This window comes from Lactuca virosa, chromosome 6 (assembly GCF_052849685.1).
Source record: "Lactuca virosa cultivar CGN04683 chromosome 6, Lactuca_virosa_CGN04683_v6, whole genome shotgun sequence".
Classification (NCBI taxonomy): Eukaryota; Viridiplantae; Streptophyta; class Magnoliopsida; order Asterales; family Asteraceae; genus Lactuca; species Lactuca virosa.
In genome coordinates, this window is record NC_136431.1 from 146,995,885 (window position 1) to 147,010,105 (window position 14,221).

At 37.3% G+C, this 14,221-nt stretch overlaps 1 protein-coding gene and 1 long non-coding RNA gene across 2 annotated transcripts; both read left to right on the forward strand.

The window, feature by feature from the left end:
• Positions 1 to 652: 652 nt before the first annotated feature.
• EYA (eyes absent-like protein) lies at positions 653 to 4,473 on the forward strand. Its single transcript, XM_079056056.1, has 5 exons — positions 653 to 920; positions 1,131 to 1,304; positions 2,451 to 2,544; positions 3,287 to 3,466; positions 4,018 to 4,473. Exons 1-5 carry the CDS (start codon positions 732 to 734, stop codon positions 4,287 to 4,289), a joined length of 909 nt encoding a protein of 302 aa, XP_078912182.1. The 5' UTR covers positions 653 to 731; the 3' UTR covers positions 4,290 to 4,473.
• Positions 4,474 to 8,144: 3,671 nt separating this feature from the next.
• Positions 8,145 to 10,630, forward strand: LOC145122300 (uncharacterized). Its single transcript, XR_013714623.1, has 3 exons — positions 8,145 to 8,648; positions 9,941 to 10,028; positions 10,507 to 10,630. It is a non-coding gene; the product is annotated as an uncharacterized LOC145122300 (long non-coding RNA).
• The last annotated feature ends 3,591 nt before the right edge of the window (positions 10,631 to 14,221 follow it).

Here is a 14,221-nt window from a genome sequence, read left to right on the forward strand (position 1 = left end):
CACTAACCTGCAATCAAAATGTTTTTCCTGAAAAAGAAGAACAGAAAGATATTCCTAGCAAAACATTGATGTTTGGAGAGTAACATTCAAGATTGAGTAATATACACAAGTCACATATAAAGATTAAATGTGTTATAAAAAAACGAAGAACGCAAATTTTGTAAAAAAAACAATATTTATATCAAATTTATAATGAAATTTAAAATTTAGACCAACATTATAAAAATAAATGTTGACATAATAGGTCGAAAATTGTATTTTGTCTTTTTGAATTGGTGAGCATTTGGACTTCTGGATCGATAACCCTTAATAGGTCCGATCCAAAGTTCACCATTTTCTGCCAAACCGGTCCGGTCCCGTTCGATCCAAATGTTCATCCTTATGTCTAAGAATCAGAAATCAGACCTGGACTCGATAAACTTTAACAGATCCGGCCCGAGGTCCATTAATTTCTGTAAAATCAATCCAGTCCAAGAGCGGATCGGCTCGATCCGATCCAAATACACCCGGCTTCTTTATGATGTAACAAGGTCGTTTATTTAAACTGTTTTAGTATAAAGTGGAGATTCAAGGGGGTAATAACACAAAGCTTCAATACGCTGAGGGTGTTATATAATCACCTTGAAAAATACAAAAGTTGCTCTCTTGAACTTCGATTATGGTATAAAAAGAGCTCCTCACAGCACCATCTTCACTTTTTATCTGCTGATTTGAGGGCCTGATTTACATTAATGGATCAGAAAATCAATGTTTTCGTCTGGGATATGGACGAGACTCTCGTCTTACTAAAATCCCTCATCACTGGCACATATGCAAAGGCTTTCAATGGCTCTAAAGACGTTCAAAAGGGTATAGAAATCGGCAAAACTTGGGAAAATCAAATCCTTCGGATTTGCGATGATTACTTCTTCTATGAACAAGTAAGTAAAACCCCATTAATCTCTCCTCGACAATTTCAATTTTACTTAAAAAAAGCCCTTTTTTTTAGTTTTATTGGCATGGGGCTTGTTCTTGGTCACAACGCATTAATTCCTTTTCTGCAAATCTTGATTATTGTTGTCGAAACACTAATTTATATGAAGAAAAGACCCACTCTTACTTTTTTGGAATTTTACTTTTGATTTGAGCAGATTGAAGGCTGCAATAAGCCTTATGTTGATGTAATGAGGGAGTATGATGATGAATTAGATCTCACTGATTATGATTATAAGAATGATGGTTTTGTTGGTGCCTCTTTCAATGATGACGCCAACAAGAGGAAATTGGCATACAGACATCGTATCATTGCTCAGAAGTATAAAGAGGTTCTTTTTACCCTTTTAAACCTCATATTTGAAGGAATTTTATTGTTCCTGTTTTTTCAAAATATTTTGATTTCTGGATTCAGTTTGTGTTTGATCTTAGTATTTATGGATATAAAGAAACTTTCATTTCTTTATGTTACAACCTTATACTTTAACAGATCTAACCAAGTATAGCAATATCATTGAAACAGAAAGCAAATTTCTACTGCTATAATTGGGTAGATTTTTCAAATGGTAGTAGTGCCTTAATAAGAAAAAAAAATGGAAGTACAATGCTGAAACAAATAAAAGTACGATGCTATATTACTAGACAAATAAATGAAAGATTTTTTTACTATTTCTTGCATTTAGCCCTAGTATTTGTGACTATACTATTACTTATTATAAAGTATATGAATAATCTTAGTTATTACTTTTTTATGGTTTGAAAAAGTTAAATGAAACCCTATACATCTTTGATTTAGAATGTCAAGATTGATTTTAGAAATTCAACATGTATGGCATAGAAATCATAGATTGCGAATGTAATCTCCATGCTAGGTTTTTTTTTTCTTGATTTTTAGTTATTTGAAGGAAAAGGGAAATTTATTTGTAAAGTTGGTCAGTTTTTGAATTAGAACTTTTATAGCTTTGCAAGGAAAAAGAATGTCATACTGTGTTATGTATCCTAATTCTTGAACATGGTAATGTAGATTATCGAATATTAAACAAATCATATCGGTTTTGAAGTTGAAAATAATAATCACACTTGAATTAAAAATGACACAAAGATTCATGACAAAAATTTTGAAACGAAAAAACTAATTTATACAATTTATTAAACACAATTAGTTCTTTCATGCCTCATTCGAAAAAAGCTTGACACCCTAAAGTTCCGATCTTTTGATTGTGAAATTACGTGCATGCCCTTCTTAGACCTATTGTTTAAAAAAAGCCCTAAAAAGCTTGTCTAGCCCTTTCTCGTGTAACAAACACAGCCTAAATGCTCTATACCATGGAGTTTCTGCTCTAAAAAAAGGAAATTTACATGTTCTTTTTTGGTAACATTGATAATTTATTACTTATTTTTAATGCCATTAGCTGATTTTTCATAAGTCACTCTATTTTCATTTAAGGAAAAGTAATTAACTTTCCATAATTATGCAGGGATTGCGTAGTGTTTTTGGTGAAAAGATGATAAAATCGTGGGACAATCTTTATCAGGAGACCGATGATTTTACAGACAAATGGTTGTCTTCAGGTGAATTGGCTTGAATTGATAAGTAATTTTAATTCCTCTCATTGTTTCACATATGTAGTTTATCAGATTAAGTCTTGTCTGCATTAAACATTATGTAAAAAAGAAACAAATTCTTATGCTGTTTCTTGCATTCAACCCTAGTTTGTAAGCTCGAAAGTCATCTGATGACTTTTTTCGTGAGAACATGTGCATGCTAGTTTACTTCATGATAATTATTAATTAATGTTTGATATTTTAACGATCATTCACCTTGTAGAGATTCATACATCTATAAGGTAAAAATACTTAAAGACATCACATAGACTATTGTAGGTCCCATTCATTTTGGTCATTTTTTGTGGGACCCATCCATATGGTGTTAGAAGAATTGATGATGTGATTGTATGTCTCATTCACATAATGTTGTAAGGCCCACAAAATGGATGATTTAGGAAAATGGCATATGTATGAATAAAAACTTAGGGTGTTTCTTTTTACTTAATGGGGAAAGGACTTAATCTAGTAAGTTGTATATGGGTGTTTCTTTTTGACTAACTACAATGCGAACGACTTAGTAGAGAATGTCAGGAAAATGAGGTTTTCCCATTAAGTCCTAACTTTTTTTACAAATTCACCTTCATTTGTTTTTTCTTCAAAAACATCATTCATCCTGACTTTGCTTAATGGGAAAAAAAAAGATACATAGCCATAGATTTGAACTTAATTTCATATGATTCATTTGTGCACTTGACTTGAATTGCAGCCAAGGCTTGTGTGGCGGAATGTGCAAGTGGAAACAAAGATTCCATTCCGGATGGCATCTCAGATTCCACAAGTTCAAGAATTGAAAATGTGAATGTTATTGTAACTTCTGGCTCATTAATCCCAAGCCTTGTCAAATGCTTGCTATTTCGGCTTGATGACTTATTTTCGTATGACAATGGTTAGTCACTTGTACTTCCAAACTTACATCCTTTAAAACCTCATTTGTTATACAGGACATGACATAACAAGTTGTACTGTATTTCTACCACATTTGATCTTATGTCAACGAGACAAAAATTGCAATTTTTTGTCCCATTTCAAGGTGGTGTCAGGACTTGCTCTTGATCTCTAGTCTGTGTAAAAGACATGAATGCCCTTCTTATCCTCATTATCGAATGTTGTCTAGGTTTCTCTTGTGTAACAAAGCAAAAAAGCTTTAGGTTTTATTTGTGTAACCAATTGAAAATCTATGATTTAATGCAAGAAATAGCAACGTACTTTCATTTGTTTGTTTATCATAGCGCTCTACTTTCATTTCTTCCTATTATAATACACAAATAAATGAAAGTACATTGCTATTTCTTGTATTTACCCTTAAAATTCATATTATGTAGCTCCCATTTACATGATGTGTTCTAATTGTGGGTCCCATCTAGTAAAAACAGATGGGACCCGCAAACAACAGATAATATTCAAGTGATTGAAAGGAAAACTGACAAATTTTCACAGTTTACAGCTCATGGGAAGTAGGGAAGTACAAATGTTTTTCATTGATAAAAGAACGATTCAATGGACCAAACGTGCAGTTTTGTGCGATTGGAGACGGATGGGAAGAATGTGAAGCCGCCGAAAACATGCAATGGCCGTTTGTGCAAATTGACCCGGGGCCCGTTAGTACCTCTCATCGTTTTCCAGGGCTCACTTTTGAGACTTTGGGACACTATATTGGTGTTATTTATGGTGATGATGATGATGATGATGATGATGATGATGATGAATAAAAAGAATGAAAACTGCATGAAATAGAAACTCCTGTGATCGGAAATTGTGTGATTTTTCTTTTAAAATTTTTTTAGGGTTTGGGGGTTCTGATGTCAACTGTTGCAACCCTCCCGCCCAACCCGTAGTATAAACTCATGTACATTGTAAATTATATTTAATCTTTTATCGTCTTTGACTTTCGTATATTTTTGTTTGATGATTTTAAAAGCTTTAATCATATGTCAAATACATGTCATGTAGAAAATAAAATTTGATGATCTAGATTGGAGGGTGGGGTCTGATGGTGGTGGGTTCTGTATTACTATAGAGATAAAAAGGTAAAAGGTAAAGGATTAGGGTTCAAAGGACAAAGGTATCACATAATTTCTTTGTAGGATGAAAAATGTTAGAAAGTTTTAGAATTAGAAGGATCGTATTTGTAATATTTAGTAAAGCATGGGGTTCAAAATGAATGTATTTTGTTATTTCTCCTACTGTTTTTATCTTTTGAATCACATCACAAAAAGTTTGTCAAAAGAGGTGATGGTGATCATGATAATCATCAACCACACAAAGAAAAGATGAGATTTGATTTTTTTTTTTTTTTTTTTTTTTTTTTTTTTTTTAAAGTTATGACATGTTTTTCTTTCTTTCTTTAGTTTCTATGTTTTATAACAAATAAAGAGAAATACTAATGAAAATGAAACTAGGGTTTTATAACAAATAAAGAAATTATGTTGTTACCTTTTTCGTAGTCATAGTTTTAATTTACAAAAACATTAACATAAAGTTGCTGCGTGACTTCATTGTTTTGATTTACAAAAAAAAGAATAATATTAATATTAATAAATAAATAAAAAGAAAAAAGAAAAAAGATTAAAGATACCTATTTTGTAATTATTCAACTTCTTGTTATTTTATTTTAAAGTATACAATCAACTAATAATAGACACAATTGATTAGGTAATATAAAACAAAAAGAACTCGTAAACAAAAATATTAAATTGCATCTTTTCTTTGATTGATCCATTAATGATTTTATTATTGTTTACCAATTTTAAGTTAATGTTTTTAATCATCGTGTAGTATATGCTAATCAATACAAAAAAAGGTCTGAAGTTGATTAAATATTATAAGATACTAAAACAAAAATATTAAATATTGATTACCATCACAATCACCCCATTTAGGCCATTTCGTGATGCGATAGGAAACACACATGAGGAAGAAAGTGTGATCCTCTTTTCCATCGTTCCTTCACCATCTTCTTTTATCAATCTGTTTAATAATGTACCTAAATGTTATATATATATATATATATATATATATATATATATATATATATATATATATATATATATATATATATATATATATATATACTAGTTTATAACCCGTGGAAATCACGGTTACAAAATTAATTGAATTTTTATAATAAAAATTTAAAATTATTAATCAATTATTTTAAATAAATTATTAATTAAGAGATTTTTTTAGTTATATAAAATTATAATCATTGATTTAAATAAATATGTGAAAGTATATCACTTTATAATTTGTATTAATTTTATTTTAATTTTTATTCTAATGTTATTAATTTAATGTAATTAGAGTGGGGAATTTAAATTTTGAAATTTGAAATGGAGAATCAATGGTTGACAAGTGGCATGCATTAATTAGAATACATAATAAAGTGACACATGACAAAAGGAGAATAACATATGCATTAATTAGGAGACCTAATAGAATGACACATGTCAAAAGGAGAATAAAACTATTCTTTTATTAGAATAGGGATATATATATATATATATATATATATATATATATATATATATATATATATATATATATATATATATATATATATATATATAAAAGTTCAATAGAGAACCATTGTGAACCTTCTCAGATTCATAGCGTGCATAATAGTAAGTCAGATTCACAGTGTGAATCTGAACTGATCGAGCTTTTTCACATTGTGAATGTTAAAATTTGAAATATTTACAGTTTAGATTCACAGTGTAAATCTACACTGATCGACGTTTTTTTTTTTTTTTTTTGAACTTTCTCAGATTCACGGTGTGTATAATAGTAAGTCAGATTCACAATGTGAATCTAAACTGATCGAGCTTTTTCACATTGTGAATGTTGAAAATTGAAATATTTACAGTTTAGATTCACAGTGTGAATCTACACTGTTTTTTTTTTTTTTTGTCGGTGTTGATGTTTATTAATAGAGTACAAAAAATTAATATTTTTGGTATAATTAGTTTTTTTTTTATAAAAATAAACTTAAATATTGAAATAACTAACAAAATGAAGTAGGTTTTTTTCGAAAAAAAAATTTTCGTTTTTTTATATATCAATATGGATCTCTATGGAAAGAGGACGAAAAATCGAGAACAACGGTATATTCGGTTTTTTTTTTGACAAAAAATATAGCCTAAAAAAATTTTAAATGAAAAAAAGAGGTGCGTTTTTTGATAAAGAGGTGGATTTTTTGGTATAATCCGCTGTGTGTGCGTCCAATATAAAAGTGTACATTCATTTCCTTGGCCGTTGATCATTATGATTTCCGACGCTCACGATTGGTTCATTGGTTCCTTGTTAATTATGGTTCTCTATTGAATCTCACCTATATATATATATATATATATATATATATACACACACACACACACACGTAAAAGATCAAATGAGAACCACTAAAAATTAAGAATCTTAAGAACATTAATTTTAACTAATCATTAAGGCTAATTGTATAATTTCTAGTATTTTGATTTTTTTAAAAGCTTTTATTAATAGAAAAAACAATAAGGGTATTATGGTCACTCTTCTTATAAAATATTTATGACTAATAGATATCACATCTAGTTCTCATTTCTCACCAACACAAAACACAAAGTTCTACCACCACTTTCTTTCTCCTCTACTTCTTACCTTAGATACCACCACCGGCCACCGTCGGTTATCAGATTGACCACCACTTCCTCCATCCCTGTCGATGTCTCTTCCCTCTCCCTTCATTTGTGGTTGTTCAGCTTTAATTATTTCTCTCTGATCTATATGAAAACCACCACATTTGTTCAGATCTGGTCAGATCTGTTCAACTATCAGATCGACCACCATGCCCGCCGCCTCCGCTGTTGTCGCCACCGTTACTATTGTGCTCGTCGTTGTGTACTATCACCGTTGATGCCTATCGTCGACCACCAAAAATCATCATTTTCATCATATATGCGATGAACCACCACCGTGTTCTTTAGATCTTTCATGTTCATCAAATCTTCCCTGTCACTACCGCTTCCACCGTGAACAACAACCACTGATCTGATGTTTTGTGGTTAGATATGATGAGATATGATGAAAACTCACCAGATCTATAGTCAATCGACGTATCCAGAGGCTAGATCTACAAGTTCCGGCAACTGATATCCGATGAAACATGACAAAACACCTCCGTACCTGATGTAAAATTGATGTGTTTCAGGTTAGATTGTAACGCCCCGTTTATTTAAATAAATTAATAAATGTAAGTCCCAGACTGATTTGCGAAGAATTTTAGATGTTGAGGGTTAAAGGTGTAAATTCCAGATTAGTTTTGTAAGTATTTATGAAGCCAGGGAGTAAATGGTAATTTATGGGACTTCATTTGAAGAGACTATGGAAGATAGGGGACTGTTTGGTAATTTTCGTACCTAAGTTGTAATGAATTCTAATATTCAGGGTTTAAATTGTAAATATTGGGTTAGATTTGAAAAGATCCCTAGGGGAGGGACCAGAGTTGTAATCATGGAAGAAAGATTCAAGGGGTGCCGGGTATTTAATCTCACCCTTAACCCTAACCCTAGCGGCATATATCAGCCGCCAACCTTGTCTCCCACCGGTGCCACCCTCCATCCCGATCAGTTTCCATACGCCACCTTCTAGCCACCGTGAAGCCGCCATTGCAACCGGGTTCCCGAAGAAGACGAAAGCTGCTGCTCCGGCGTGATTCGGTATAAAGGTCGGAGACCCACTGTTGCATCGCCACCACCTGGTTTCTTTCATCCTTCGATCACCCTCCCAGCCGCCACTCCCGCTTTGCTCGTTTTTCGACCAGTCGAGCCGCCGAGCGGCGGAGCTCCTACCTTCCAGCAAGTGCAGTCGACGACATGACTGCCGAGTGAGTCCGTTGCCACCTTCCGCCGTCCTCCTTCTTGTTTTCTTTCTGGTGCCGCTCACAGCCGCCCTCAGCTGTTGCCGGTGCTTTTTCTAGTCATCTTTCGCTCCTGGTGTTATTCCACAGCAGCCAACCTTTCCTTCAATGCCCCGATCGAGGTTCACCACCAGTAGGAGGGATCAACTGAGTTCGTTGGGTGGGTGCTCGTGAGTAGGTGTGTTGACGTATCGAATTCAGTTGCATGTGTGTGTAGATGGCCGGAAGTCAAGCAACCACCATGGCAGCCAACCATGGTGGCTGCCGCCATGAATGTCTACTTCTGCCACCACCGGCCACCGTGAGGTGGTGGCTGTGTGTGTGCAATATGGTGTTGGTGTGTGTGGCATCAATATGGAGCTGCATTAGCATTCTCAGTCGAAAATTCTATGAAAAACCCCACCACCACCACCTTGAGGTGGTGGTTGCCGCCAAGCACCGCCGCCGGCCACCATGGTGTGGCTGCGTGTGTGTTAGTTAGTGTGTGTATTAATTAGTGTGTGTGTTAATTTGGATAAAAGCCTTGTAATTATAATTATCTTTGATTAATAATAAAAATAATAATAACCACCACCGTAAGGTGGTGGCCGCCGCCGCGAGCCGCCATTGACCACCACTACCCGAGGTGGTAGTAGGTGGTGCCCCACTAGCAAACCCTAATGGGCTTAGAGATTGGTTTTGGGCTTATTGGGTCATTTTTGGGTGGAAAACCCTAATTATGAGTATTGGGCCTTAGACTTATTGGACCCACTTTTGGGCCATTGAGATTGGATTGAATATTAAGCCCAATTATTCCATGTCATTTATCTAGCAGAGTAAAGGAATTAATGGATTAAGTCTTTAATGGGCTAAGTGAGAAAATCCTAATTTTGAGAATTTATCGGGACACACACACGAGAATTATTTAATAAGTAAAATATTAAATAATAATCATTGGCAGAAATTAATCTAAGCAATAATGGACTTAATGGATTAAGTCCTGAGTAGATTAAGTCGTTAGTGGGTTAAGCCCTTAATGAGTTAAGTAAGAAACACTTAACCCTAATCGTCATTTTATGTGAAACCTTAATTTCACTTGGGCTTTGTGTTGGGCCATCCAAGAATAATTAAATGGACTAGAGTAATTAGTTGGGCTTTAGGGTAAGGCCCATATGAAGGATTGGGCCCAATTTGGAAAATTGGGCCATAGTTGGGGCCTGGATGGTTGTATGATATTGGGCCCCTAGAATGAGACATGTTGGACTGGAGTGAACAATTGGGCCTTAAGGGAAGTCCATGTAGAGGTTTGGGCCCAATTTGGAAAATTGGGCCATATGTTGGGCTTTGATCCCTAGTTGACTTTGGGCCTATGGATGGGGCCTTGGGCTTGGGTAAGCCAAGCTAGGGGTAATGTAGTAATTATCCAAAGTATGTATTTATAGTATGTGTTAGAACCCAATTATTAATTGGGTGTTATTTTGGTGTTGGCAGTTCGGGAATCTGTCATCTAGCAGCTATGGTTGAGTCTGCGGGACTTCAGCAGTGTGGGGTTGTGTCTACGGGACTTCAGCAGTGTGAGGTGAGTTTTCTTCCAGTAGGAACGGGTCTACGGCCACAATGCCGACCCGTTTAGTTAGCAGTAGTTCCAGACTTCGGTCTGATGCAGTAGTTCAGTGTGCTTGATGTCTTTGTGATTCAAGCATGATTTTGTGTTATGTGTTCCGGACTTCGGTCCGATGCAGTATGCAGTATATGTGTTTATGCCAGTAGTTGTGATTATGCTATGCTATGTTCAGTTAGTTCCGGACTTCGGTCCGATGCAGTTTCCGGACGTCGGTCTGATGCAGTGGGCAAGGCCCTGGTTAGTTCCGGACTTCGGTCCGATGCAGTTTCCGGACTTCGGTCCGATGCAGAGGGCAAGGCCCTGGTTAGTTCCGGACTTCGGTCCGATGCAGTGGGCAAGGCCCAGTAGATGCTTTATATGTTATTGTATGGTATGTGGTAGTTTGGGGAAGCTCACTAAGCTTCGTGCTTATGGTTTTCAGTTTTGGTTTCAGGTACTCAGTTTTTAAAAGAGGAGCTCGGGAGGATTGCAGTGCACACACCATTTGTTCAGCCTGGGATGTTTATACTCTGATATATTTGACAGTCGTTAAGATATTTTGAGATACATTGTTTATGATTCTTATATGACGTTTGATGAATATGGTTTTATTACTAATTTAAAACGAAATTTTCAGACTGTATTTTTGGGATGTTACAAGTTGGTATCAGAGCCTTGGTTTGAGGGATTCGGGCGCACTCCTGAGTGTGTCTGAACTCAAACTAAGGAAGTGGTATAAAGTTTTCAAAAGAAAATAGTTTTAGAAAAGCAAAAAGAAACTTAAAAAAAAAGAGTTTTAGAAAAGCAAAAAGAATTTTTAGAAAGAAAAGAACTTTGAAAAGAGAAAGGGGTGTGGTGCATGCAATCAGCCGAGCTCAAGTAAGTACTCCCAAATTATCCATACAAGTTTATGTTATGATTATCAATTTCAGTTTCAGTAGAACAGCATGCTAGAATAGGACTAAGGATCTAGGAGGATGCCTTATGTGCCTGCTTTATGTGTTCCAGCTTTATGAGAATTGCATGCTAGTATTGAGTAGACAGTAGTTGGATAGCCTGTTTAGGTTATGCCTGATAGTATGAGCTTCGCATTGTATGCTAGTACAGTTTCTTGTCATGAGGATAGAATTGCTTGAGTAGTTTCCTGTGTCTGAATGCTGCTTGTTTTGTGCTTTGTGGGACTCTGAGTGATGGGAGTTAGCCATTAGGTGAATACGTCACGTCACATGTGATCAGGGTTGAATAATCTCAGAGTGCTGGATTTGGCCCTATTGCGCAGCTCTTGTTTGAGTCTAACCGTTGTAGGGACGAGTCTGTTACTCGAAGGATTATCCGAGCCTCGTCACATGTGATGGTATTCAGGTGATGGATAATTGGCATTACAAGGAGGCCTTTAGCAGCTGAGGACTGGTTTGGGTGGAGTTAGAGATTTCCCTAGGGCAAACCTAGGATGAGATTAGCATGAGATCATCAGTAGTAGTAGAAGGGACTTGGTGGAGTCGAGGCAGTGCTTGAGGAAAGTACGGATATATGTGGAAGGTAGTATGGGCCTGTACTACTGAAAGCAGAGGATCTGTACTCGAATCAAGGAAGGCTGAGATGAACCCAGGGAACTTGTAGTGTGTGAGATCCCTCAAGTTTGGATGAGTATTGTTATGTTAGTGACGGTATGTTTCCGAGTATAGTGACGCTACGTGGTAGACCATATGGTAGTTATGGTGTCGAAGAGGGATCAGGCTCGGACTCTGGAGTCGGGCAGATTGATGATCAGATGAGGGAGTTCATTCCATCTGAGAATTTCACGCAGTATCATTGACCAGACTCCTGTGATCTTCAGTGTGATCAAGGAGGGCATTACAGAGATTTGTGAGGAGAGGTCGAGTGCATTCTACACTGAGATAGCAGTCATGATAGAGACCCGTACGTTGATGTTTTGGAAAATTCAGAGTTTGTGAGGCTTCAGATTGTCGTGGGGGTTAGGGACCCCATTGTTAGCAGCAGATGGTTGTCAGATGTCACCAACGCTTTTCGTACCAAACGTTGTCTCGAAAGGAGACAAGATCTGACTTACTTCCTATCTCCTGAGGGATAGAGCACGAGATTGATAGGAAGAGGTTGGTAGTGAGTTGAGTGATGATGTGGTTGATGCTATGTCATGGGATGACTTCCAGACCAGATTTTGGGCAGAGTGTGCCCAGGCGATTGAGGTGCAGCAGTTGGCGCAAGAGTTGTTAGATCTCCACCAGACGACTGAGACTGGCAGAGATCACTGCTAAGTCTCGGGAAAGATCTTATATGGTACCCCAGTATGCAGCTGATGCGGAAATGAAGAAGGTAAGTTATTAGAACATACTGTAGAATGATATCAGGGAGATCATGAGTATCTCGGGGTGCAAGACCCTGAATGATATGACTTCTTGAGACTGAGAACGAGATATGGACTTGGAGCACATTAGGAAAAGGGAACCAGATCAGTTGTTTATATAGAAGGGTCTCGAGAGGAGACCCAAGATTTCGGATTAGCTTTCGAGATACCAGCAGGACCAGATTCGGTGCAGCACTTGCGGGATTGGGAAAGTACAACGTCATCTTGGTTTATTCCAAGACTGAGGAGCAACACGAGAAGCACCTGAGGGAGGTGCTAGAGACTTTGAGGAGGGAGAGAATTTTCGCAAGGTTCTTCAATTGTGAGTTCTGGTTGCGCGGGGTGCAATTTCTTGGGCACCTTGTCAATCAGAAGGATATTATAGTCGATCCGGCCAAGATAGAGGCCGTGATGCAGTGAGAGATTCCGAGGTCTCCAATTGAGATTCGGGGCTTCCTGGGTCTAGCGAGTTATTACCAGAGATTTATTCGGATTTTTTTTAGAAGTTGTGTGATCTTTTGGATTAGCTAGTGTTGAAAACACTAGCAATGGTAAGTGTGATTTCTAGCAGATTGGTCATGGGTGGTGAGAAGGATTGGGAATTCTTCCAGTTCTGTGTGTTGTAAGGCATTAGCTGAATCAAAGTGGGGGAGAATCGCCCAAGGATTTAGAAGCGGGAGCAGTTTTGAGACTAGGATAAGTTTTGCATCCTTGTCTGAAAGGGAGACAGCCCATGTGGCTGTATGGTTCGAGGAGAGTGTGATATGGAAGTTCGGAAAAACTTCCCAATGATGAGATTGCATTCTCGGAATGTTTGCTAGCAAGGGGATTCCAGTCAGGAAATGAGTCAGCTGAGTGCGAGACAAGCGAGTGTTCGATCCAGTATAGATAGTGTTAGAGTGTTGTAAGTCTGCGGGTGTAGCCGTAGCATTCACTAGTAGCCAGATAGTGTTAGAGTGTTGTAAGTCTGCGGGTGTAGCCGTAGCATTCACTAGCAGCCAGATAGTGTTAGAGTGCTGTATGTCTGCGGGTGTAGCCGTAGCATTCACTAGCAGCAAGATAGTGTTTGAGTGTTGTAAGTCTGCGGGAGTAGTCGTAGCATTCACTAGCAGCAGATAGTGATAAAGTGTTGTAAGTCTACGGGTGTAGCCGTAGCATTCACTAGGTTATTAGATAGAGTGAGTGCGTCGTTAGGACGCGGGAAGGACAGTAGTACCCACCAGTTCGGGTGTAGCAGTGAGGATATGGAAATCCACGGATCGGATTTCGGAATTACCCAGACGGATTAGACCTGGTTAGCCAGTGGTGAGACTGTGAAAGCGCCACTACAGCTATGAGAGCAAGGAAGCAGTGGACTGCTTAAGGTCATTTATGACATGAGGCTACCAATGGTCATGTAGCAATCACTTTTAGCCTTGTGGTTCGGTAACCTCAGGATTCGATGTGTGGAATCGATCAGTTAGATCAGAAGGCCGCTAGGGCTGCAGTAACAAGATAACTAGTAGCTGTAGTTTCAGAGAAGGATTTCGCTCAGAAGTTGTGTGAGGCGACTAAGTAGGGAGCCCTTTGGCTCCGCGATCGGGTTGGAAACCGGTATTCCAGATGACTGACGAATGAATCGAGACCAGGAAGGTCTCGATAGATGTTGGAAAGCAGCCATGTAGCAGCATGCTGATTCAGGTAGTTCAGCGTTCAGACAGTTCAGTGTATCGGCCAGTCCAGTGTTCAGGTAGTTCAGTGTTTCAGGCAGTTCAGTGTTTCAGGCAGTTCAGTGTACAGGCAGTTCAGTGTTTCAAGCAGTTGA

Excerpts from the sequence above, each read along its gene's own strand:
- EYA (XM_079056056.1), top strand. The coding sequence starts at position 732 with ATGGATCAGAAAATCAATGTTTTCGTCTGGGATATGGACGAGACTCTC. Across the intron at positions 2,545-3,286 it reads AGACAAATGGTTGTCTTCAG|CCAAGGCTTGTGTGGCGGAA; the intron begins GTGAATTGGCTT and ends CTTGAATTGCAG. Across the intron at positions 3,467-4,017 it reads CTTATTTTCGTATGACAATG|TTTACAGCTCATGGGAAGTA; the intron begins GTTAGTCACTTG and ends AAATTTTCACAG.